Source organism: Antedon bifida, chromosome 2 (assembly GCF_963402885.1).
Source record: "Antedon bifida chromosome 2, ecAntBifi1.1, whole genome shotgun sequence".
In the NCBI taxonomy this organism is placed as follows: Eukaryota; Metazoa; Echinodermata; class Crinoidea; order Comatulida; family Antedonidae; genus Antedon; species Antedon bifida.
The window spans coordinates 32,427,412-32,454,443 of NC_136227.1; the positions used below are offsets into that span (position 1 = coordinate 32,427,412).

The following is a 27,032-nucleotide window of genomic DNA, read 5'->3' on the forward strand; positions in this document are numbered from 1 at the left end:
ATGTTTTACGTAGAAGCCTAAAGCTTGGTTCCCACTAGGACGTAACGCAACAACGTAAGCAATTTAACCAATCACAAGCGATGGGTTATCCGAATTTTTGCTTGTGAGTGTTCAACACGCTTGTGTTGCGCTTACGTCATTGCATTGCGTCCTAGTGGGAACCAAGCTTAAGAAGCGAGTAGTATTTTATCTGATCATACAGAATGCTTCCAGTGTTCTGTTTTTATGGCTAAGGTTTTATTATGGAATAACTGCATTCATAGTTACTTCCATTTTTCCAAAGCCTAACAGTTATGGCAATAGGTCTTTTAAGGACATTGAGTCAAAGAGATCCTAGTAATTACCTAAGCCGAAAGAGATATGTTTGCGTAAGCCAAGAGATGAAATCTCGTTACTTATAAGGTAAACAACTTTCAGTATATATCAAGTATTTTTTTTATTATACAGTATTTTGGAATTCGGCATCAAATGCCATTTTTTTCTAATGATAAAGAAAAAAAAAATAAGCGCGCCGCGTTCGTCGAGTAAGTGCCGCATCAAACTTTCTTCCAAGCGCCGTTGTCGAATAAGTGTTATGTGTTAAACATTTTATATTATATTAAATGCCTAGTGTCGGCAGCGATCCGCGCACAGCAGCTAAATTATATTTTGGAATTTTTAACACCGCTTTCAATATCAATGGGATCGCCACACAGAGTGCAAAGACTCCCAACTTGCTCCAAACACTCGCCACAGTATGCGCCGCTACATCGCGGAGTTTCACAAATATAAAACGATTCATTTTCTCCGGTTGCACAGCCGAGGCATACGTGCATTTTATTCGCGAATATAATACCACATAATTTGTTGTGCGTAGCTAACCACGCTCTAAAACTTATTCTCTCTGCCTCAACCTGTTCTCGACGATTCTCCTTTATGGTTTGTTTTAATATTGACCAAAGCGTTTTACGTTTTCTTAGCGTTTTGTTGTACAGATACATTGTTCGAGCTTGTTCACGCTCTGGGTAATAATATGACGCGATCCAGCGACGTAACCGCAAAGCGTACGCTTGGAAGAGAACAGTCAGTATGATTACACCGTATAAAACACCTATAATAATGGCAGTATTGTCCTCTGGTTTGAATGGTTTTGGAATACATTTTTGTGCCTGTGATTGTATTTCGTACGTGTTTGAATCTTGTGGGCCTTCACCGTACAGGTTGCGTGCAAAGTCCGCCATTAGACCATCTCCCTCAATATTGTAGGTCAGATCTCCCCCACCTGATGCGCTGTAATTTATTTCCTTATATAGACTTTCTATTACTGTTAGTAGCCAATAGAATCCATAGTCAACTAGTATGATGATAGCCGTTATAAGTGCTTTTAGAATAACTGATGCTAAGCCGATTTTGAAGGAACCTTTCTCGGGATGAGATAGTGATAACGTGGTCACATCAATCATGGTTTTCTTCTCATATTTTTTAAGCGGTAGAACAAATTCCTTACCGTTTTCACGTCTGTTTTTATCGACTTTGCGGAACTCTTTTGTAATGTAAAAATTATCAAACTTGTCCTTTGTCACATAATTTGAATGATACCTATATGATCGGTAGAGTAAATAAACAACCGAAAACGCAACAAGACGGTCTAAAAACAAGATGAGAATATCAAATGTTCCAAACGTGTCTTCTAATTTGGCGCTGATTTTCTCGGCAATAGCCTTCGGATCGCCTGTAAAATTGACGCGCGCGTCCTGCCACGTTGGTACAAAGTCCACGTTGACCTCAAACATTTCAACTAACTCTTCAACTGCCTCCTCTATCCCGTCAATAATGATTATATCAAATATGTCATCTCCTAACGTTGGTAACTGACAAAGTCCGGTACCGATTTTGACTGTCTCGCAGAAAACATCAGTAATACCCAGCGGTGCACATAGGTCAATATCTGAAATGAAAGGTAAAAGAAATGAGTGCGGCATCTGAACCATATTGAGCCGACCCCGTACATACAATAATAAAGAATAAAATGATGGGTCATTTACCTATTCTAAGGCTATTTTTGCAGTCTTCATACACACTGTTTATTTGTAATATACACTCGTCGTATGCGTTGTTCAGCGTTCTTATACACGTTTCTGCAGATGTTGTCAAAGCATTGGCAGCTTTCTGGAAGAAAGAACAATTATCTTATTTAATAAAATATATATTTTAATTGTGTTGTTGAGTTCTTCAGAGCATCTGCAGCGTCCTAGAAAAATGTTTTTGTATTATTGTAAAATGCTTTCATCACGACAATAGATCGGACGATATAAATGCGCGCCGGAGTTAAGCATGTTCAGATATTCGTAACGATCTAATAATTAAGCACCAAATGGTATTTGGTGCACCAAGGAAACCAATTTTGTGTGACGATATAGAGGGCGCACTACAATTTTATACGTAATTATTTATTGTACGGTACTGTAGTTTTATTAAAAAGTGCATTCAAATAGTACCTCTATTTGGTCATTAACTTCTATAATTCCTACAGTTAGAGGTTCCATAGACTCTTGGATGTCCGTAGCTATAGATTCAAGTGTCTCTAGACTGGCTTCTACGTTCTCGACGTAATCATCAAATGATTTCAACGCAGCTTCTTGTATTTGTTCACTATGCATATTTAAAACCTATATGACAATGATAATGACAACTTCTTTTATTTTCTTTGTTCGATTAAATTACAAAAGAATATAACAAATATATGAATCATATTAATTATTTTAATTGTAGGGACCTACTCTAACTACCTGTATGCGTGAATTTAGTGCGCGCAATCGAAAGTAGAAACTGTATACGGATCCGTAAATGTCATGATATAGTGAAGCATGAAGCGCGTTTAAATTTTGAAAGACAAATTATTTTTTCGGTTTAAATGTAAAAAAGAAAAAGTAATTTCATGTGGCCTGGTTTTCAATTTTATTTAATTTTAATTTGAATCTTTTTAAATTCTATTTATTGTTGCCCATAATAATTATACTACTGGTATATTATATTACATTGGATAGGATCATCAATTGGTTTTCGTCCAGATTTTGTGTATTAGTCCTAATATAAAGTATATAACGTGAAAATTGCTTACTTCAGCGTTACACGTCATGGCTTCTGTCAGCTGATTTGCATTATTTACGAGGTTTTTGATTGGTCCGTTCAATAATAGTCCAAGAGTCAAAGCAAGAACAGCAGCACGCCCTCTGGAAGTGCATAAAGTTGGAACCATTAGCGCCGCAATACATCTTGATCTCACTGCAATACAAAACAACAATGTTTTATTAATATTTACTTATTTTGGATAAATTGTAATAATTAATATACAGTATATTATTTATTTGTTATGCATATTGTTAATTTTTATGTATTTTTTTCGTCATGAATCTGTTTTTTTTTTCTGTAATGTTTAGCTTTTTATAATATGTACTACAATAATTTCAGACTTGTTCTGCTTTTTGTAATGTTGTTTATATACCATGAATAAATAAATAAATAAAAGAAGGAATGAACACAGCTAATCACATTAGTGTATTGTCAAGAAATAAAATAATAAATATTAGTACATTTTTAGTTAAATATTCTTTAAAAATGAAATACTATGTTGACAATCGGACATCGGATAAAATCTAGATAGGGACCAATTATTCGTCGATAGAATCTGTATACGTGTTTAAAGTTTCATTTATTTTATATTCATTTAATAGTAATTATATTCAATTATTGATCAGAATTAACGGCTCAGCACTACACACGCATATATATGTTACTACTATTATAATTATCTCGATATGCTTACCACTTAATGCTAGTCCTAAAGCTATGAACAATGTCGACGCTGCCGTGATGATAACCGACACAACTTCCGTGTAATAAAGTCCGTAGTGCAAGCCGATGAACAGTATGGCACCTAGAAATATTGCTACGCACAACCCAATCACACCTTTCATCCATTGGTTCTCATTTCTTTCACTTTTGAAAATATCGTTAAGCACTTCGCGACTAGCTGCTAGGCTCGTCAACGACACGCTGCCTGCGCTAAGTCGACGACGACGCCGCCTTCTTTCTGCTTCGTTCTCACGTATGTACGATTCAGACTCGGACCCATTGTCCTAGGAAAAATGACGATGAAAAATGATTCATTATTAAAACATTTGCTATGTAACATATTTATTTCATAATTAGGCCTAAGCTAATCTTAAAGATATATTGTCCGCTAAACAATTTTTTGCCATTTTAATTTCACGTAATAGTTATCCACTTTGACCAAAAACTGGATCGAAAACAAATTGCTTTACCTGAAAAAAATGTAATTTAAAGCAAACAATATTAAATTGTCTGTCAGACAATGGTTTTTGGTTTAAATTAATCATTTCGTTTGTCTTGTTATAAGTGAAATAACATTTTTTTTACAGAGATGAATAACTTTAAAACTGCAAAATGGCCTATTTAAAGTCTTATTTTATTAATATGCATTTTTCATGTTTTTGGGGGATAATACATCTTTAATAAAAAAAAACAAAAACGTATCAATATTACCGATTCATAACAATTTGATTGTGTTCTTGAACATTTGTCATCTGAAAAGCCAATTGAACTAACGTCAGATACACTTCCTTTTGACATCTTGGACAACTCGAGCGTTTGGTCACCATCGCTGTCATCGTACACTGCCTGTGAACGTTCCTTAAAGAAATTGTTCTTATTAAATTTAGGCGGCTGTGACGTTGCGGTGGGAGATGGTGTAGGCCTAAATAGTTGCCGTGAACCTGCTTTTGCCCGTGGACTGTTCGTTCCATCTTTGGTGAGGAACTTTTTTGTAGGCGTCACAGGAGAGTTTGGTTTCCAGTTTGGTTTTCGTCGAGGAAACTGTGGTGAGTAGTACCTTTGAGAATGTTCAGATGGAGAAGAGGTTGGCGTCAAACGCTGACTATACCGTCTTTCTACCTGGTTCAACCCTGTGTTTTTAAATACAATTAAAATAAAAATTAAGTTTTAACAACAAAATACAGAGTTCTATTAGTTGTTAACAACTAAATAGATAAAGAGATACGGTAATAGAAGAAAATTGCGAACGTCTACAATTTGGGTATAAAATCATAATAAACACATTTTCTTAGTGTTAATATTGTAACAGCTAATAATTCCAGGTGTATTTAAATTTCAAACGTAATTTGAATTTTCAAAAAAAGTGTTGAAAATATTGAAACCAAATCGAATATCGTATAGATATTTTGTAAAATATGCCTCACTTTTGTCGGGCTCTTTAGTCGGTGTTTGAGTTTCTGTTGCTGGTTCTTTAACTAGAACTGAAGGAATGCTGATTGATGAGTTTCCAGCAGAGACTGGTGACGTCATTGTTGTTGAACTGTTTGTCTTTTACTTGTCTCTAAACAGCTTCTCTTGATGTTTTTTCACTTTAGTCAACTAATAGCAAAAATAATTCGTGTTCTTGTAAGATATTATCATGGTAATATAAGCAAGAATAGCCGTTGGTGGGCTAATACAGCTTGGTTTCCACTAGCGACGCAACGTAACGCAATCTACGCAACGTAAGAATATGCCCTTCCAATCATTGTGTTTGCCCCCGCCTGCTTGAAATCAAATCTACGATCTTTGCAGCACTATTGCGTCGTCGGTTGTGATTACGCAATACATCACTTTACGTCGATACGTCGCTGTGTTGCGTTCTAGTGGGAACCAGGCTTAATAACGAACTCACAAACATTGGGCTTCCTCAACAATTTAGGCAAACAGTAATAGATAAAATAACTGATACAAAGTAATCAAGAAAATACGTAAGTTACGACGTAAGCAATCGCGACGGTGTAATATTAATAAACTAATTTTTTATTATTTTTAATTCTTTAATGATTGAAGAATCAGTACAAAAATACAGTAATTCAATTGATATAATTATTATTTATATATGTTGAATTCTTATTAGTGTTACAGTCCTTTGATTGGGATTGCAACGAACTTAAATCAACTATTTAAGTGTCAGTATAATTATTATGTTCTAAAGTACATTCGTTTGTTAAACGGGTATATGCATTTGATATGTATAAAAGTCAGGAAGTAAATTCTATTTTTATATCCATTGTATATCGTGTACGTCAAAGATCGCCATGCAATTCATTCGAAGAAACCCGTAACCTTTACGCCACTTCCAAGTACTTATTTTGGTGATTTTAGGTGACTGGACACGGCAAAGACAATTTGTATAAGATAAGGTAATTTGACCAATCATACGCATTAGCCGTCACTTGAATGGTCAAATTACTTGCGTTACATCAATGTTTTGCGTCCTAGCGGGAACCAATCTTTAGAAAAAATCAACTATACGAAGTCTTATAAAGGCCTATCAATAAAACGTAACACACCTATCAATGGTGGTGGAGTACTAAAATTAACCTATTCTTACCGTTGACGTGTAGACACTATGCAGGTCTATGGATTTTGGTAGAATAAAGATTCAAGAAATTGTATTGGTCCACTTTAAAATAGAAAAATACATCAAATTGCAAAAGGCAATGTTATTTATAGGCCTACGTTAAAATATTGTTAAAAACTATTGAAAATGCAGATTGCAAAAACGCCATAGAAATGTAAAATACTGTTACAACGATTAAAAAATAGATCATATTTGGAAAGATAAATAAAACGACAGCGATTACTATTTCAGCCATTCGGTTCACAATGGTTGTTCAAACACCTACTACATAATTCCCAGCTAACGATAACAATTATTTGTATATAATAATATACTTCAATTCTATTTAATTGAGATAATATCCAATTTTACAACTGTTACACTTAAATTAAGTTAAATTTATAAAAAATAAACTTACACGTTATCAACACACATGACAACGTCTCTCTTGCGTATGCTGGTATGTATGTATGTATGTATATAGTCCTAGTTTGAAGTTTGAAATGTCATTGAATGACACTAGGGTTAACAGGAACAATAAAGGTAAATACGGAGCTGTCAATTTCAGGAAACCGGTCTTTCAACAATCCTATAAATTCCCCGCAATGATTTTACTATTTTTGTGGCGTGTTCAACGTATACAATGGAGTGAAAATGCATACATAATATCCGATGTTAAATTACTAAACGAAATTCCAGAAAATGGATAATTATTATTGTTTGTTTTTTATTGCTTGTTTTTTTAACACTATATTATGGTCATACTATATACATAGCCCAGTACCAACATATCCTGTTGTTTAATTTATTCATCATATTATAGTACATATTTTAGTACAAAATATATAAGCTTCATTATATACAGTATATTTTATAGTATTTTATATTTAAAACAACCATCATGTACAATATTAAAATAATTTATTTACATAGACCGGCTGATTAAGGCATAGAAATAGTACTGTACATACATTATCAATTTGTATTGATTGATTTCTGTATCGATCAGTATCGATCACCAATGTAGAACCCTTTAAGTATTATACTGTGTAGGTCAATTTGCTGTCAATTAATCTCCGTCAGAAAATTCCGAGACATTCGACGATTGTTTAAATAATATACAGTACATAACAATTTTACTTTAATTTTCAGATTATTTACCACTTTTTTATGTTAATTTTAATGACCAGTTTATTAAAGATACCCAAAAAACATGAAAAATGAAGAGAAAAGACTTTGGAACAATCACTTTCGTAAAAAAAAGTGTTTTTAAGCCTACTTATAAAAACACCCATTGACTTACAGTAATTTGATTATTTTTTACTTTCAATTACAGTTTTTTCAGGTAAATAATTTGTTTTCCATCCCATTGAAAGTGAATAACTATTATGTAACATTAAAATAGCATATTCAACAACAACAATTAAAAAAAATATTTTTTTCAATACATCTTTAATGTTGTCCTTTTTTGTATATACTTTTTATATGTGTATTATATTGTCTCGAGATAAATAAATAAATAAATAAATATATTCCTGGTACATATTTTATATATTACTTTAAGAAGAACTTTAAAGCTCTTTCTACACTATCAAACTTTTTGTGACAACAAAATGTGATGTGCCCATATATGGACATCATGATCGTCATATCACTACCATATTTGAGCATACCACTACCATATTTGGGCACATCACACGTTTTTATCTATTGGTTATTGATGATTCAAACACTTCTCTCTGGTCCTATCCAATGCCTCATTCTGTTCTAAGATTTTTGTTCCAAGGTCAAAATAGCATGCACCACTACCATACCTCGTAATTAAGTAAACCGTTATCAAAACGTTACTGGCCAGTTAAGTCACTGTTAAATATATTATTAAACAAATAAAGTTTATATTCTTGTATTAACACCGCTTTCAATATCAATGGGATCGCCACACAGTGCGCAAACACTATCAACTTGTTCCAAACACTCGCCACAGTATGCGCCGCTACACCGCGTGTTATCGCAAATATAAAACGATTTGTTTTCTTCTGTCGCACAGCCGAGGCAAACGCGGCTTGTGTTCCCTAAGATAATACGACAAAATTTGTTTTGAGCAGCTAGCCAAGACCTAAAACTGATCCTCTCTACTGCGAGCTGTTCTCGACGATTCTCTTTTATTGTTTGTTTCAACATTGACCAAAGTGTTCTGCGTTTTCTCAGCGTTTTGTTGTACAGATACATCGTTCGAGCTTGTTCACGCTCTGGGTAATAATATGACGCGATCCAGCGACGTAACCGCAAAGCGTACGCTTGGAAGAGAACAGTCAGTATGATTACACCGTATAAAACACCTATAATAATGGCAGTATTGTCCTCTGGTTTGAGTGGTTTTGGAATACATTTTTGTGCCTGTGATTGTATTTCGTACGTGTTTGAATCTTGTGGGCCTTCGCCGTACAGGTTACGTGCAAATTCCGCCATTAGACCATTACCCTCAATATTGTAAGTCAGATCGCCTCCACCTGATGCGCTGTAATTGATTTCCTTATATAGACTTTGCATTACTGTCAAAAGCCAATAGAATCCATAGTCAACCAATATGATGGTAGCCGTTATAAGTGCTTTTAAAAGAACCGATGCTAGACCGATTTTGAAGGAACCTTTCTCGGGATGAGATAGTGCTAACGTGGTTACGTCAATCATTTTTTTCTTCTCATATTTTTTAAGCGGTAGAATAGACTCCTGGCCGTTATCAAATCTGTGCTTGTCAAATTTCCGGAACTCTTTTGTAATGTAAAAATTATCAAATCTGTCCTTTGTGACATAATTTGAATGATACCTATATGATCGGTAGAGTAAATAAACAACCGAAAACGCAACAAGACGGTCTAAAAACAAGATGATAATATCAAATGTTCCAAACGTGTCTTCTAATTTGGCGCTTATTTTCTCGGCAATAGCCTTCGGATCGCCTGTAAAATTGACGCGCGCGTCCTGCCACGTTGGTACAAAGTCCACGTTGACCTCAAACATGTCAACTAACTCTTCAACTGCCTCCTCTATCCCGTCAATAATGATTATATCAAATATGTCATCTCCTAACGTTGGTAACCGACAAATCTCGGTACCGATTTTGACTGCTTCGCAGAAAACATCAGTAATACCCAGAGGTGCACATATACCGTTAATATCTGAAACGAAAGGTGGAAGAAATGAGTGAGGCGTCTGAGAACTATAATAAACCACGTGAGCCGATCCCGTATGCGATATTTCTTTTCGTACATAAGTTGGGGACCCCTCATGAAACGTCACAAAAAACATTAATATTCATAAGGTGTGATGTAAGAAATTGAGCTAACTACAATTCGCTAATGCAAACGCTTTCTGTCGAGCCGTCTGTTAGTCAAGTGGATTAGAATATGGGCTTTACATGTCAATGTATGGGTTCGAATCCCATGATGAACTTCTGATAACTTTATAATGAGAGAGATTATTTAGAGGGTTATGTTTAGTTATATTTAGGAAGTAGTTCGGCTATCTTTCACATAAGGGGTCCCCAACTTATGTACGAAAAAAAAATCGCATCCCGTATGTACAATATTAAAGAATAAAATGATGGGTCATTTACCTATTCCAAGGCTACGTTTGCAGTCTTCGTACACACTGTTTATTTTTATTTTACACTCGTCGTACGCGTTGTTCAACATATTTATACACGTGTCTGCAGATGTTGTCAAAGCATTGGCAGCGTTCTGGAAGAACAAGTATCTTATTAAAATATATATTTTAATTGTGTTGTTGAATCAATATAATAATATGAGGGGTCTGACAACATTTGGTTTTACTTTTTTGCGAATAAAACCAATTTTGTGTGACGATATAGAGGGCGCGCAACAAATAATAAAACAGCTATATATGGCTCTGCATTGAAATACATTACATTGTAATGTAATAATTCGTCTTATTGGTAATACAAAAGTATTTTATTACAAATGCAAATTGTGACGATTACCATATTTTGTGAATGGCAAGGTTTAAAATTACGCCCAAAAGAACCAATTTGTGTGACGATATAGAGGGCGCACTACAATATTACAAAAATAGTACCTCTATTTGGTCATTAACTCGTATAATTCCTTCAGTAAGAGGTTCCATAGACTCTTGGATGTCCGTGGCTATAGATTCAAGTGTCTCTAGACTGGCTTCTACGTTTTCGACGTAATCATCAAATGATTTTAACGCAGCTTCTTGTATTTGTTCACTATGCTGGTTTAAAACCTGTGCAGATAATGGAATATACTTTTAGTGATGAATGTTCACGCATTGTGTATTCTAAATTTGAAAAGGGCGTGGTGCGAGATTTACTTAGTTATGCTTGGTTATTTGATTTATTAATTATAATAATCTAATTTATACGATACTACTACTTTAATAGTAGTACTGTAGCATATAATTATATATCACATATTGAGAATAATACTTAATTGCTTACGTCAGCGTTACACGTCATAGCTTCTGATAGTTGATTCCCGTTATTGACGATGTTTTTGATTGGTCCGTTCAATAATAGACCTAGAGTTAAGGCTAACACTGCAGCACGCCCTCTAGAAGTGCATAAAGTTGGCGCCATTAATGCCGCAATACACCTGGATCTGACTAGAATGACAATATAAACAAGAATTTTATTTATATAGTTAATATACTAGAAGCAATATAAATAAGTACGTGTTTATGTTGTTTTACCAAAATTAAGTGTGCAATAAGCACTGATCGAAAATCAAACATAGGTAAACAATATACGCCTCATATTGCATAACACGTTACTTTATTACCTAGCTTATGCATTGTGAAATGTAGATTACTTTTACAAGGTTTTTTTCATTGTTCTTTCTGACGTTTTTTTTACAAAACAAACAATTATTCAAATTAAATTAAACAGAAAAATGGGAGACAGTACAGTATATTGTTTAAATTCCGGCTGTAAGGTGATTATGTTTTCTTTACACTTAATTGTTGTTGCGTAAGTTATAAGGCATTTACAAATATGATTTTTCGGAATGAATTTACATAGATAATGATATCGTTGATTGTAAAAAAAAAAAATCGTTCGTACCACTGAATGCGAGTCCTAAAGCTATGAAAAATGTCGACGCTGCCGTGATGATAACCGAGACAACTTCCGTGTAATAAAGTCCGTAGTGCAAGCCGATGAACAGTATGGCACCTAGAAATATTGCTACGCACAACCCAAGCACGCCTTTCATCTTTTTGTTTTCTTTTCTTCCGCTTTGGAAAATATCATTGAGGACCTCTCGACTAGCTGCTAGGCTTCTTAGAGACATGCTACCAGCACTTCGACGACGCCTTCTCCGTCTATCGGCTAGGTTCTCGTACATATACGAGTCAGACTGAGAGTCTTTATCCTAAGGAGAAAAGCATCATTCAAGTATAAATACACTGTAACAATTCATTTAGGTGTTTTTCTTGCACAGTGTAGCCTACAGCCGATAAGTTACACATTGTGGATGTTTCTTTTGTTTAATTAATTATTATAGAGTAAGATGAAATAAGAATTGTGTATATTTTAGAACACATTAGAAGAGTTGACAGTAGTATAGTAGGACTTACCGAGAGCAAACATTGCATACGTTTAGACTATTGGCTAAAGTTTTATATTCGAATAAAAACATGGCAGAAGTTTAATTGTCAACGTACACTTTGACGTAAAGTAGAATAAAGATCTCGTCTACACTACCAAACAAAAAGAGTGTGATGTGCCAAATATGGTAGTGATATGCTTAAATATGGTAGTGATATGCTTAAATATGGTAGTGATATGACCGTCATCATGTCCATATAATGGGCACATCACATAAAGTTTGATAATGTAGACAGAGCTTTACTTACTGATTGGTAACATATGGAAGGTGTTCTTGATATATCCGAAGATTTTCCGTTTGGATATCCAATGGAACTGATGTCAGATATGTTACCTCCTACCATTTCAGATTTACTTTGTTGTTGCGCTACCTTCAGCTCGAGCGTCTCGACGCCATCACTTATATCATATACTGCTCGCGAACGTTCTTTAAAAAAATTGTTTTTCTTAGGAATGCTAGAAGCGGCTGGAGGCTGTGGAGTTGCATTTGGTGAGGATGTAAATAGCTGGCGAGCAACTGGCGATTTAGACCGTGGACTCCAATCCTTCGGTTTTGAAGGTGTGACAGGAGAATCTGGTTTTGACGACGACGAGTTTGGTATCCAATTCGCTTTCCGCCGTGGCTGTGGTGTGAAGTATCGTTGAGAATGTTCAGATGGTGAAGGAGAGGAGGTTGGAGTCAGACGTTGACTGTAGCGTCTTTCTACCGGGTTTAATCCTGTGTAATAAACATGATAAATATTATAATCTTGTGTAATAAAAGTGATAAATATTAGAAAGTAGTATTCATTCAACACTATGATTTACAATTATTCTTTTAGGCAAGAACAAGTGATTTAAATAAAGTATCATATTTATTAGAAACGGTAAGGTTTTGGTGTTCAAAGAAAATAGTAAGGTTTCTAAAAACACAACTTCATTATCCTTGCCCGACAAAATGTATAGTTTTGCTACATGATTCTATATAATATACGTTTATGCTGTTAGTTTTATTTAGGAGTAAGTTAATGTTGATTTTGAATCGATGTTTATTTTTTACTCCCGTCGACATCATTGTCGTTGAAAAAAAATAAGTATTACAGTTTTTTTAATTTCCTTTCTAAAACGAATTTATCATCGACATTATCACAAAATACAATTTGATCTAAGTTTAATTTCGTGAATACAGAAACACGTAAGAGAATTGTCATTGTATTGGTTGACGAAATACGCTTGGATGGCCAATTATCTGTTTCCGGTGGGAGGATATGATTGTATTCAAAAGAATCACATATAAATGATGGTTTATTATTTGATATAGGTAAAAGTAAATTGTATCCTCTGTTGAAATTATAGTGATGATCAGTACAATCATTTTTCCATGGTTCTATTTAAACGTGCCTTTTTAATTTAATTAGCAAAAAGGAGTCTTTGAAAGAAGAAAATAGACAATCTGGACGAGAATCTTGTTCTGAATATTTTATATATATTGTATATGTTTGTATTTGTATGTTTTATCAAGGGCCCTTAATTATCAATTCCTTCACTGGGACTGGATAGGCCACTCTCATTAAAGATGGTAATAATAAATTAAATCCGATAAAAGTTTTACTTACTTTTGGCAGCCATTGCCTTAGAATCTGATTTTGGAGTTGATGGTCGTTTTTCAACTGAAGGGATGCGAAGTGGTGAGTTCTCAGACACCGATGATGATGTCATTGAAGTTGGAGATGGTGGTCTGGAGTAACTGTCGCAATCATACTCGCTTTCGGTTGGCAGTTCTTCTGGAAAGGGGTTAAACTGTTCTCTTTCTTTTATGCTACCATCAGACTGTCCCGTTGAACGACTGATGGAACTTTTTAAAGAGGAAGATGTAGATGGCGATTTTTTTAGTAAGATCTTTTTATCTGGTCTTGGAGAAAGTATGGGAGGTTTTCTTCTTGGTTGAGGTGTGTAGTATGTTGGTTTTGGAAGAGCTCGAGATGGAGTTGGTGTTTGCGAGATGTATCGTTTTTCAGTTGCTTGGTGATTATGTGGTAATTCTATAAGGACAAATAGTTGTATTAGTACGAGTTTCTATGAATCTGAAAAGAAAAGGATTCAATAATTGGTTCCTAGACTAAACATAATAAATCTTTATTTTTATTTTGTTTTGTTATTATCAGAAAATAAATTTTCATTTCTATATTAGAACTTTTTTTCTTGTTTTTTCTTTTTCAAATTGTTTATACAAAAATCCAACACATTCAATATTTATTAAATTAAAGAAGAAGATTCAAACCAAAACACTTAAATCTGCTAAAGCAATTAAATTTAGTAAGGAAAACTTGTTAAAGAAGAAATGAAGAAGAGTCTAATGCAATAGATTAATCTTAATTCAAGTTATACTTCATCATGCAAACATTTTAAACTCCAAAAATTGTTTCTAAAAAGTAATTTACTTGAAAAAACCCCGAAAATGAAAGAAAGAAAAAACCAACCTCCGATTGACAGCGGAGTTATGGTTCAATTTAACTGCTTATTTTATCTTATCTCTAGGCCTATTTATGAATTGAATAACTATGGCCAATTTAAATGTTGATTGTATTCATCTATTTCATGTTTTTTGGAACAATGAAGGTCTTTAACTTAGAATGTAGAAATTAGTAAGAATCTTGATGATTATTATAAGCCTACCTATTGCATGCGACCTACTGTAGCATAATCTTATCTACAAATTCCCAATAGGAAATCCATTCTGTACCATTGTAGTTGATCTTTATATCATTTACGTCACCAGTCTCCATGAAATCCCCTCAAGAAACCCGTCCTGATAAACGCCATTATTTTTAGAACTACTGACCTTTATTAATTCTAATAATTATTATTATTATTCTAAGGTATGGTATCCATCATATTATTTTCGCTTCGATTTAAGAAAGGATATTGTGCTACTGTGTTAAAGTTAAAGTAGTCATTGGAATGAACTAAGAATCTTGTGTTTTTAGCTTAGATTTAGTTTGTCTCAAAAACTATACCAGTAAATTGTTCAATGAAAGTTTTTCTGATAAATTATTAAATAGTTCAAAACGTTAAAATCTCAACATTATCTTCTTTATAAAGCAACAGAAAGAAAGAGGAATCGAACTTAAACTAAATTTTCTAAGCTTTAAATTATTAATATTGTTATATACTTTGGTTATGCTATATACCGTATGGCCATTCTCGCTAAATGTGTAGTAACATTAAATAAAACATACAGTATAGTAAATTGGTATTTCAATGTTTGATAGACCTGTATTTTGTAGTTAAATTAACTTTAATATTTAAATTAACATCCTGAACCCCAGTTTAGGTTTGTTTAGTTTAAATGTCCATGCTGGCAGATTGTTACATTATGTTTCCCTGGGCTTAAATTATGGAAAGTTTTATTATTGTAATGTCTTATTGTCTAGCTGACAAATAATTACAAAAATTAGACTGAAATTTATGGAAAATACAATTGAAATCAAACGAAATGGAGTACATGCATCTTTCTGTTCTATTTTTTAAACGGCACAATCTTTTTGCCTTAAAGGTCATGCATTTTCAGGTCAGATGCAACGTGCATTAAATGCGATGTCCATTTTGCGCATGGCACAACACACAGCAAACATTATCATGCATATCCGTTAAAGCGCATGCTCTGTAAAGCTTTATTCCCACTCTTGGACGCAACGCAACGACGAGTAGACCAATCACAAGCGATATTTTGGATGTCAATCGTGTCGTGATTGGTCAATTACTTGCCGCGCACTTACACCCTTCTGTTGCGCCAACGTGGGAACTAAGCCTTAGAAGACTGACAGATTAGAAAGCAATCACTAATAACCTTTGAACTCATTATGGAACTGTCAGTATTTTAAAGAAGGTGATACCTATGGTTTTGTAATAATCATTGTCTACCACTTCTTCTGAAGGTGACTGTAGGTTGAAGGGCTGTAGGTATCCAGACTCTGTCTCGGTACTCCTAGCCTCTCGGCTACCCTTTCTGCTTAGTTTCCCCGGCCTTTTCTTAACCGGCGGTGTGTACAGGCTATGTGGGTCTATGTGCGTGTTTTTCGGAGGTATTAAATAAGCTAAAACACGTATATAGTTAATTAAAAGTAGTTTACGAATGATTTTGCATTTATAATCGTTTTAATATAATGACAACTATTTATACTGGTAATCGTAAAAGTAACGGTTTATAGGTAGAAATAGAATATATAGAAATTAGAAACTTCGACAAAACGAAAAAACAAAAATCTTATACCCCTTATTCATGTAAACAATTAATTGTTAGTGTGGCCAAGACTTATTTAAGGTCGACAAACACAAATAGAACGAATATACAATTTAAACCAAATAGAATATAATAGTTTCGTCTTTTTATTTATTGGATAGATACCGCAAGATTATTTTTAATGAAGAAAGCGCTCACTCTCTATAGGCCTACAGTTACTTTTTAGTGTGGCTAATCTGAAAAGTAAGGGCCGACGAACAGCAACACCAATATAGCATTTTAACCCATAAACAATTTCTTCGTTTTTAGTCGATAGATGTAGAACTAATTTAAAGGAAGAAAAAACTCATTCTCTACAGCGATTTCAACAAATTACTAGAATAGTTAAAATAAACTTGCACGTTTGAAATACTCTTTAAAGTGCCGACAAAACAACAACAGAACGAATATACCATTTTAACCAATAAAAAATGTCGTTCTTTTTATTCGATAGAAGAATTAGTTTAAAGAAAGAAAAAAACTCACTCTCTACAGCGATTTCAACTAATTGATTAGAATAGTTAAAATAAACATTTGAAATATTCCTTAAATTGCCGACAAAACAAGAACAGAACGAATATACCATTTTAAAACATATATACAATAAGCAATTTCGTCTTATTCGATATAGATATAGAATTAGTTTAAAGAAAGAAAAAACTCACTCTTTACAGCAATTTCAACTAATTTACTAGAATAGTTAAATAAACTTACACATTTGAAATATTCCTTAAATTATTTCCATTGAAGAACATTATTTCCAACGAACAAGACAAAGCCACTCCTTATAAGACAATGACAAAACTTTAAAATGACGTTTCAAAAGTTGTCATTGAAATAAATTTGTCACTTGTGTCAACAGGAAGGACAATGGTAAAATAACACGTCAGGTACCGGTGTTCTGTCGAAACCTTTCCACGTTTTTGTGGTGTGTAAAAAGTCTGGCTTACATTCTAACGGAAAACGCCTTTCCCGAAATTGTTTTTTTTTAATTAGGGAAGAATGATTTTTTCCTTTACTTTTCCCTGGTTAAATGGATATACGCTGTTTTCTTTAAGTTAACGCCTATACTTCTGATTCGTCATTAGGCCTCTGAGATACGTGGGTACGGTAACGCGACAATGAAGAGATTTATCCAAGTTTACAAAAACAATAGAATGACATTCGTATTGAGTGTTAATCGCTAGAGAGATAACACGGCTAACAAATCTAGATAATGTGATTATTATAGATTAGTCAACGATTCGCTAGTGTTGATCGCTAGAGAGATAACACGGCTAGCTAATCTAGATAATGTGATTATTATATAGATTAGTCAACGATTCGCTAGTGTTGACACCTACTGTGGTTTCAAAAACATGATTTAATTTAAGGTCTACATTCTGTAAAACAATGATTCCATTGCGGCGGCGCGTGAAGTGTAGTAAAATATTTGTGCTAATAAAAGAACTAACCGAGTTGTTAACTCCCTGGTTAAGGTAATGACTTCACTTCATTGTAAAAACATTCACTCGAAATACACGCGAGTATCCCTCGCGAACAAACAGAACATTCACATGTATCGTATTACCCTGTGCGCGTAATAAACGCATTACAAATGTAAACGTCTTCGTAGCCGGAATTCTATATAGATCTTGGGGTGGAATTTGGAGGAAGGGGTGCGCGATACTGTTTGAAGGATCTCTTCAAAATATGCTTCGAGGGTAAACCCATAGTACATACTGTAGGCCTACCAAGTACACGTTAAAATGACCGTAGAGATATCACTGAAGACACGTGTTATATTAACCTCTTCTTATTTGGCCTAAGGATATTGACATCTTGTACATTTTATTTAAACTTCCGAATGAGTTTAGTCTGATATAGGCCTAATTACAAATTTAAGAATGCGTACGTGCTGTAGGCTAACGTAAATTTATTAAGTAATTTTCTTACTATATTTAAAACCTTCTTTCGTTGAGAAATCTATGCAATGAATGTATTGCTTTACGGGGAGTTTTGGCGGCCTGTAACATGGGAAGGAATGGTTGGGTTGTTTGGGGTGGGGGATATTGGGTGGGGATACTCGGGTGGGGGCGTCTAGCTTGGTTAGTGAGTAAACAATTATTTAGTATAAATAATACAATATTAATTAATAAAAGAACCACATAAATGCACCATTAAAGACGTTAAGCAGCAGCGTTATTTCCAATAAATAATATGACAAGTGTCAAGAAAGTTTTGATACAATATTGTTTTAAATAAATAAATTCCTTTAATGATTTCTTTAATGTTGTGAGGCTATTATAAAACGAATGTGAATAGTATGCATGCGGTTCTCTCTGCACCCTTAGTGTGACATCTTTTAAGAGGATTGAAGACTCTTCCCTAAATAAAAGGTCAAGCTATCAAGTAAATATCCAGTATATTACATACAAAACATTAATACTGTAGCCAAGTCTCAGTTGACTTTGTCTGCATGTTTGACATGCAATTTCCTCGATATCATGATGATTTATATTTTCAAAACCCATATCGCAAAATATAATTTCCGTTGAAATTGATCAACTTTTCTTAATTAATATCTATTATTAATTAAGCTCTGTCTACACTATCAAACTAGTTTGACAAAAAAAAAGTGTGATGTACCCAAATATGGTAGTGATATCCCCAAATATGGTAGTGATATGATGTCATCGTGTCCATTAAATGGGCACATCACGTTTTTTTGTCACATAAAGTGTGATAGTGTAGACAGAGCTTAACATTTACGATACGTATATAGAAGATTATCATTTGTTAACTAATTTTAATACTGAATGTATTAGTAATATGTCGAGATATTGTGAATGAGGCACCAGAGCCATATAGTTAGACACAAAAATGGCTTCTATTCTAATCCATTCAATGTCGGAACTCTTTCAATAATATGGCTCTGTGAGGCACATATCTGTAGCGCCCTCTATATTATTGTACCTTAATTACTTTTCTAAATATAGTTTATGTAAGTTATTGTTAGTTTTCTAAATGTTTACAAATTGAGGCGATTATGTTACAGTTTATGATACATTTTTCATATAATTAGGGTGTGTCATTGAATGAATAAATTCAGCGGCGACCGTGTCTGTCATAATAATGATTCTTTTGAATCATTAATGCTTCGTACGTGTGGATTTATATTACTCATTTCAGACATCTGTGAATTCCTTCAAACGTATGACGTAGACATTGTCTTCTTTGAGACACTGCTGCTTGTTGTTGTATCATCATCCTTACACATCTTGCTGGGTCAGGTATTCGCTCTCACTGTAGCAATTTGGATGGATCCCTTTTTAGAGAAACCCGAAAGGCTGTGTAGATCTAGAGAACATCCAGTAGTGAGGGCTGTTAGGGCTCACATAAGAGTGTTTGGTTCAAAATCTTGCAATAGCACCAAATTTTGTGTGTTGACCACACGGGATCAGCTAATTTACATAATTGAAAACGGCCGCCATTTTAAATTATGCAAATTATGTGCCTCCTAAGAGTCAATGTTAAGGTTTAAGTCCGTTTGTAATCAGATCTCCTGTTCGATATGGTCACATCAGCAAATTAAATATTCAATTTCAAACTCCTTAGCATTGTGGTAAAAATGAATTCAATCTTGTTTTATTTAGTCTCTTATTATAAAAGGTATAAACAAATAATATTCCGGGTTATATTAGTTATAATTCCGGTTAAAATGCACGCACAAGAATACCGCAACAGGAACACATTGTAGATCCGCGTGTCAAAGTATGTCTAAGGTGATTATTATAAGTCACTTCGTACTATGCGCGGGTTAATTTTTTGTTTGTCGTCATCGACGAAATTAGTACACAACATTAGGATTATTGTCTGTCTAATATTTTATTGTTATGTATTTCCGATGTCCTTATTTGTTGACGTTTGTGTCACTGAATTGTGTAATATAGTTTCGTTCCAGTATTTGAGGTTGTTTTATACCCACAAATGAACGAGTTTGTAACTATACTATATATGTAGTAGTGTTAATAATACTGTAATTGTTATTATGACTATTAATATCATAATAATAATCATCATAATTCGTCCCTTACATATCGCCAGCTAACCTCATTAGGCCTACACAGAATTAGGCCTATACGTGTGGTGAAAATTGGTGAATGGCGCTGCCCGCCTTAAAGATTTAAATTAAAAACCCCTTTGTTAAGATTCTCGAGTTTGTTTCCATTATTACATTGTCATTCATTATTAATATTAAACTCGATTTTTGTTGTGTACATTTCGTAATTTTGATTTTAATCAGTGAGTTGCTAATTAAAAACTCCCTGGTTTTAATTTACATTTTTCTTTCTGTTTTTTTTAAGGCACACTTCCTGGGTTCCTCCATAATATCTCTATGATCCATTGCCTTTGTCGAAACACTCTTTTGATATATTTTCGAGTCGAGGTTGTTTTAGATCCCTACTCGTTTGAAAACAGCCTACTGGGCATGGTTTAATTACGGGACTGTGAAAGAGAAACTTAATTTTTGTCGGAAACAATATTCTTTCCTAATTATCTTGAAATGATTAACATTAAACTATCACCATACGTCGAATGGTTGGAATTGCCACCACGCGTGCGCGTGTGATGTTCGAGGACTAGTTTAGAATCTGTACGACACGTGAGACCAGATTGAACACAATCATCAGGCAGAGAAAGTTTTACTAGGCCTAGAGATGTGCGGCTCTTGAATTTACACGAGTGCTTATTACAACTTGTGTAACAGTATACAAGTGGAAATTCACACGTACTACTCAGCTCTCCTGTCCAAATTGTGACCTTGTGAGTTTGATCTTGGGAGGAAGTGCATAGGGTCTATTTTTAGGTTGGAACTCACAAACGGTCAAGAGTGGAAACAACACAGTTTGTTTCGTATTAATTTGCGTATAACGTAATTGAACAAGTGTTTTTATTATTGAATAATCTTTTATAATTATTGATTGATAAATACACCATTAGGCTTACTGTAATCTAATTCAACACGCCTCCTCCATTACACTTTGTATCATAGCCGACATTTGGCGAAATAAATTGAGCTGTACTACTATTATAAACTTTGAAATAAAAACAGTATAGCTGTGCCATTATAAAATATAGGCTTCTAACTTCTTTAGACTGAAACCAGTAGAAGTCTGGAGGAAGAAAAGCATTTTATCTTGTTTTATAAACGATGTATTATTAATTAATATCGTTACAAAAATGTTACGTTGTGTTCTGTTAAATTGGGTCTCCATGATTGACTAGATTATATACCCTTCACTCATCAACGCGTTCTGTCTACAGTGTTACAGAGGAGACGCATTACCCCCCCCCCCCCCCCCCCCCCAGAGCTTGTGTATGCTACTGCAATAATACATTGTAGGTATTTTGTATTAACACGCTACCGTATTATCGACTGTGCCTACTCTATGAGAAAAAAAGCTCTTCCTTTTTGGCTTACGAATTTCCTTCCTACTGTCAATTGTAGCTGATCTGTCAAACGAGTGACGTAACAATAGAATTGCAGACCTGAGAATATAGGCGGATAGGGAAAGGGGTGGGGATACGGAACAAATGATTTTCTACCGTTTTCTGCGGAATGTTAAATTTTCTAATTTACCAAAAAATACCGCTAGTGATGTAATATGTTTCTGAGTAGCTCCAATGCGTAACTGTATTTAAAATAATCACAAACGTCCTTCAAAAGTAGGCGGTTACTTGACCACGCAGACTATCCCTACTTCACATCCAGTAGTAGGCCTAATACCATACTATAACGTCACACCTAACCTCCCACTGCTCCCACATAATATGGATATAGTTAAAATTACGAAACATTTTTTTCTCTAATGTACGCTGTGCGTGGTGTAATCCCCTAAATTTAGCATCAAGCGTATAGCCTTGTCGTTTTGTATTATTGGATAAAAAAAACATTGTAGGCCTAGACCTGTCCTTCGGTGTATAAAATAGCTTCATTAATATAATATCTTTTCAGTAATAATAATAATTCGATTGTTACAGAAGATTCATGGTTACTGTAGTAGCCAGGTGGTTCCAAAGCGGATACAGTGGAGGTAGTTGCAACCCCTCCTAAAAGTTCTGTCTACACCATCAAATTTTGTGTCAAAAAATGTGATGGTCCCATATATGGACATGATTTTGGCATATCACTTCCATATTTAAGCATATCACTACCATATTTCGGGAAATCACACTTTTTATGTCTAACTAGTTTGATAGTGTAGACAGAGCTTTATAGTTACAATGCGAAATAATAAGACATTGTACTTAAGACATCAGTACTTAATTTAACCATTGTATGCTCCTCTGGGTCCGTCACTGGTAATATTAGCCTTATGAATGATTCCTTGTAAATAATATGCTCATGCTCACATTAATTCGTTCCCAGCATGGTTCACACTAGCTAATTTTTCAAAGCAAATATGAACTTTGTGTGATATAGGCCTAAGTGCTACTTAGTTTTTGCTATCTGCAATAACATGTATTACAAGTAACAACACTGCATTTCCTATATTCACCAGATCTAGGTCATTTCAGTTGAGTGACTCCAGATTTTCAGGTCATCTTTCTTTTTGAAAAATTATGATAATGATTTTTTTTTTACAAAAACAAATTCTTGACTACATTTTTAAACCACTGACAAAAAGAAACAAAAACCAAGAAAAGAATGTGATTTTATACAAATTGCTAACTGACCGATTAACCAACCAAAATAAATGTGAAAACATCTTTATTTTAGAATGATGAATGTATATGCCTACATTTAGCCTTTTTTTAACATCAAGGCACCTCAGATACAAATACAAATATTTCAACAGCAAAGTAACTGAAACATCAGTTTGAATTTTTGAAGTTTTTAACATTTTTTAAATTTGTAAACATTTTTAATACTTTTAAATTTTTATCCTGCAGGCCTATGTCTTTAACAATTTGAATTTTATATTTATTGTTTTTATAATAAGTGATTTTTAATTGTAATTTTGTTTTAATTTTTTGATTGTATGTTCTACATTTCTGAATGTCTTTTATTTTTGTATATTGCATTTTATTTTTCTGAGTGAAACGCTTTTGTTAAACTTCAATCTTTCGTTTGATTGCAATAAAGTTCTATTCGTATTCGTATTCGTAAATCGTCCAGAATTAACAAGAAATCGTTGTACATAATGAAACAATAAAGCATTTTCACTAGTCGAAAAAAAATCAGATCCAAAAAACTGCGTTCCATATATTCCATCTGGGTGTACACCTATTTGACAATAAATAGTACGACTTTTGTACGCATGCGCAAAGTTTTTTTTTTTTTGTGGTACCGGTAGTGAAATAAATTCAATTGAATTCAGTTCATTTATTCAAATATCGAAGAACAATAGTATACAAGATATGCATAAATTATAATACAGTCAGACGGTAACATGATATAACATCGGATATTTGAAAAGAACATTGATTGATTTGTTAATTTTTCAACTTTTGATTACATGAATGTAGGCCTCTTGTTAACTTACCGTTTGCAGATGTTGTTTGTGATGATGCATTGTTTTCTGGAGCAGGCCTATCCCTGGCAGCATTCTCCCGGTCATCGTCATTTCTTCCCGCCCTGTCCATTTCTTCTTTTTTTTTACAACTTTCCCAATGTTCTTCCTTTTATTTGATTACTGAAAATAAATAAATAAATAATGTTATTTATTTTTTAAAATTTCATCATATAATTAAGACATTACAAAGGAAAACATAATAAACTTAAAATTAAAAGCAAACAAAAACAACATCGCTATCCATCTTCTTATAAACCAAATAAAGGTTCATACAAATTATTCTAATCTCTAACAATTTCATATTTGATTTATAAAATAAAAAATAAATTAATTATTGTTCGTAAATTCAGAATTACTAAAAAAAATTTACACTAAATAACGAAATTATAAATTGACATAAACACAGCCATCATCCGGGCATTTTTTAGTTTAACAAAACATTACATTGAAAGTGAATTAAATGCTTAAAATAGAAAAAAAAACAATAACAAACATACAAAAACAATTACATTATATAAAAAGCACAGTTCACAATATAAAAACAAAATTTTATGAAAATAATTAGGGACCCTCACAGAAATATATCATGACAAGACATTAAACATGTAACAATAAAAATTAAATTAAAATAAATATAATTTATAAAGATAAAATAAAGCACAGACAATTTAGAATCAAAAATTTAATAAATTAATTGTGCATGTGCCACATGCAGTTTGTATAATATTAATTGGTGCTGCACAATGTTCATGGTCTATGGAATGAGATGAGACACTCACGTTTAGTAATAATAAATAATGAAGATTGTAATGTTTCTAGGCCTACTTAATTGTAAGTTTATTGAGGGAAAAACTGTCTAATGCAAGGTGTTCTTTCTCTGTCATTACAGGGACTTATAAATGCCTACAATTGAGAGTTAATAAAGCGCTTCCTTCCTCTATATATCGTTTTCTTCCTTCCAACTTCCCTTAATATTAATCGACCTCTAGCAATACAACTCAGTGATGTAGCCACGAGAAATAAAGTGGTCCGGTTTTCGCAAGAAAAGGGAACAATCTCTGTTCAAGCCACTAGGTTGTCAAAGGCGTACTGGTGGTTACGGCCCTTCACCTCATTTAAACCATGGAGAAATAGACCTACCCTAAATAAATATTCATAGAAACGAAAAAAACACTGGTTGAGAATTAAACATCGATCTACAGCAGAACCCTTTCTCATGGAAACTTCTTCTTTAACAATGAAACGAAGGAGGTGAAAACTTTTTATTTTTTTAAAAATGCGTATGCGCATGTGTAAACGCCGTACAACCCCTATTCAGATGACATCCATAGGAACACTTTTTTCGGTCCCGACAGTGTATGCTCTTAATACTATAGAGGTGCTATTTCAGATTCTTGAAAACCCTTTGAAAATCCTGTAAATACCTTTGAATAGGCATATTCTGTCGGAGTAAGTTATAAGTTGCTTCTAATAGGCCTAATTTTGATACAATAGTTAAACAAGAACTGTTTCAGCCCTGGAACACTGCCAGTAATTCATTTGTAAATAATGATATAGTAGGCCTACCGCATTTATTTTATTACAAACATATAAATTGAATCTAATTTACGCTTTAAATAATCATAACAAAATAAAATGAACAAATTACCTGCAAAATTGTCAACTTCTGTCTATTCACACGCTTGACTAAATAACTGAAACAACTCATTATCTATACTCACTTTCCCGTGCATGCAACACGTGGATTATGCGGCTATATTTATATTTACGGAAGTTAAGTTGTGTTTAACAAATCCAAGTATCCGCCAAAAATACGGTAGCGGTGGGAATTATTATATTTGATAAATAAGTGTAAAAACGGATAGGATTGAAACAATACCGGACTCTGAAACATAATTATTATTTATAGGCCTTTAGGTATTGATGAAGTACACCAATGTAATAATATTATTTCATTAATAAAATTATAAGGTCAATAATAATAATTTTTTTTTTAAATAATATAATTAGGCATATTAGTCGTACATTTATAAATTGCATTCTTGAACAAATTTCATTTGCGAAAAACATCCTTGTAAGATACAATTTTTAGTACAAATTGAGGTAAATAACATTACGTAGCCATAACATCGACAGGGGTTCGAGGCTCACTCACTCCATGGTTCTGGTGGTAGAACGAGTCTTCTCGGATAAGGACTATAAACCGTAGGTCCAGTGTACACATTTAGCTCATGTGTACTTTAAATAACCTAGTACACTCTTTCGAGACGAGTAGGGTGTTATCCCGGTGTAACTAGTTCACACACAGTCACTGAGAGACGAGTAGGGGGTTACCTCAGAGTATTAGTACATCACAGCCACTGATCTTAACTGGGCCCTCTGGGAGACCATTCTTTGACTGAAGAAGTCGCCCAGTATAAATAAAATATTTCAATTCAATTCAATTTTTGTTAAAATAGGGAAATTGAAACTGTACGTTTCTTTGTCCATGAAACAAATGTTCTTTTCAATTGAAGACGTGGTTGGAGCATGGAGGAGTTTTTGGGAGTATTCTCTCATTTTTGTTCTGTTCTTCTTTCTTTTACAGCTAGTTTGTTTGATTTAATTTGTGTTGCTTTACCGGGCTACCGGGCTACCATCATAGAAACATTACTGTTATTATTAAACTTACAGAATTGTTAATATAAATAATAGTATATACGAGGAGATATGGCCTAGTCGATCACATCGCCCCGAAGTGATCAGTTAAAATTATTCTGCAGTCTAGTTCAGGAGGCCTGTATTATTTCGAGATTTTCATTGGTGAAGTGGTCTTTATGAAAGGGGGCCTAAAGAATAGAAAAACTTCAGAGGGTCCAGTGCCAACAAGCCTGACGAGTTTAACAGAAGGCCGGGGACATTTCACTGTAGATGCCGTAGGCCTAGAAGTAGATTTGACAGGCTTTGCTATATTAGGCCTTAAATACCCCTTTGTTTCACAGCAAGGAAGTGACAAAGGTAGACGAAGGTGTCAACTGAGACCTGGATATCATCATAACATGAATCAACTGATTAATGATGATGATGATGACGCAAGCTTCCATTATTAACTTTCGTTTAAATTCCGGTTAATTGTGTCATCGTTTT

General features: G+C 33.8%; 2 protein-coding genes and 1 long non-coding RNA gene across 3 annotated transcripts; 1 reads left to right on the forward strand and 2 right to left on the reverse strand.

Annotated features, from left to right (window-relative positions):
• Window positions 1-25,588, reverse strand: LOC144834711 (DC-STAMP domain-containing protein 2-like). The gene is made up of 9 exons (XM_078689607.1): window positions 25,555-25,588; window positions 23,877-24,026; window positions 13,682-14,107; window positions 12,335-12,804; window positions 11,541-11,850; window positions 10,920-11,083; window positions 10,535-10,705; window positions 2,025-2,148; window positions 1-1,927 (listed from the first exon to the last, which is right to left on the reverse strand). The coding sequence occupies exons 2-9, from the start codon at window positions 23,974-23,976 to the stop codon at window positions 642-644; spliced, it is 3,051 nt and encodes a 1,016-aa protein (XP_078545733.1). The 5' UTR covers window positions 23,977-24,026; window positions 25,555-25,588; the 3' UTR covers window positions 1-641.
• LOC144834732 (uncharacterized) lies at window positions 265-12,668 on the forward strand. Its single transcript, XR_013611003.1, has 3 exons — window positions 265-402; window positions 4,722-4,880; window positions 12,538-12,668. It is a non-coding gene; the product is annotated as an uncharacterized LOC144834732 (long non-coding RNA).
• Window positions 2,237-5,417, reverse strand: LOC144834720 (uncharacterized). The gene is made up of 5 exons (XM_078689620.1): window positions 5,259-5,417; window positions 4,546-4,964; window positions 3,806-4,118; window positions 3,101-3,264; window positions 2,237-2,648 (listed from the first exon to the last, which is right to left on the reverse strand). Exons 1-5 carry the CDS (start codon window positions 5,362-5,364, stop codon window positions 2,454-2,456), a joined length of 1,197 nt encoding a protein of 398 aa, XP_078545746.1. The 5' UTR covers window positions 5,365-5,417; the 3' UTR covers window positions 2,237-2,453.
• Window positions 25,589-27,032: the final 1,444 nt, after the last annotated feature.

What these genes read in the sequence shown, in the direction of transcription:
- LOC144834720 (XM_078689620.1), bottom strand. Translation starts at nt 5,364, where the DNA reads ATGACGTCACCAGTCTCTGCTGGAAACTCATCAATCAGCATTCCTTCA. An exon ending in GACTAAAGAGCCCGACAAAA is followed by an intron (nt 4,965 to 5,258) that starts GTGAGGCATATT and finishes TTAAAAACACAG; the next exon opens with GGTTGAACCAGGTAGAAAGA. An exon ending in TTTAGGACTAGCATTAAGTG is followed by an intron (nt 3,265 to 3,805) that starts GTAAGCATATCG and finishes TTTGTATTGCAG; the next exon opens with TGAGATCAAGATGTATTGCG.
- LOC144834711 (XM_078689607.1), bottom strand. Translation starts at nt 23,976, where the DNA reads ATGGACAGGGCGGGAAGAAATGACGATGACCGGGAGAATGCTGCCAGG. An exon ending in CTTCCATATGTTACCAATCA is followed by an intron (nt 11,851 to 12,334) that starts GTAAGTAAAGCT and finishes TTTTCTCCTTAG; the next exon opens with GATAAAGACTCTCAGTCTGA. An exon ending in CTATGACGTGTAACGCTGAC is followed by an intron (nt 10,706 to 10,919) that starts GTAAGCAATTAA and finishes TTATCTGCACAG; the next exon opens with GTTTTAAACCAGCATAGTGA.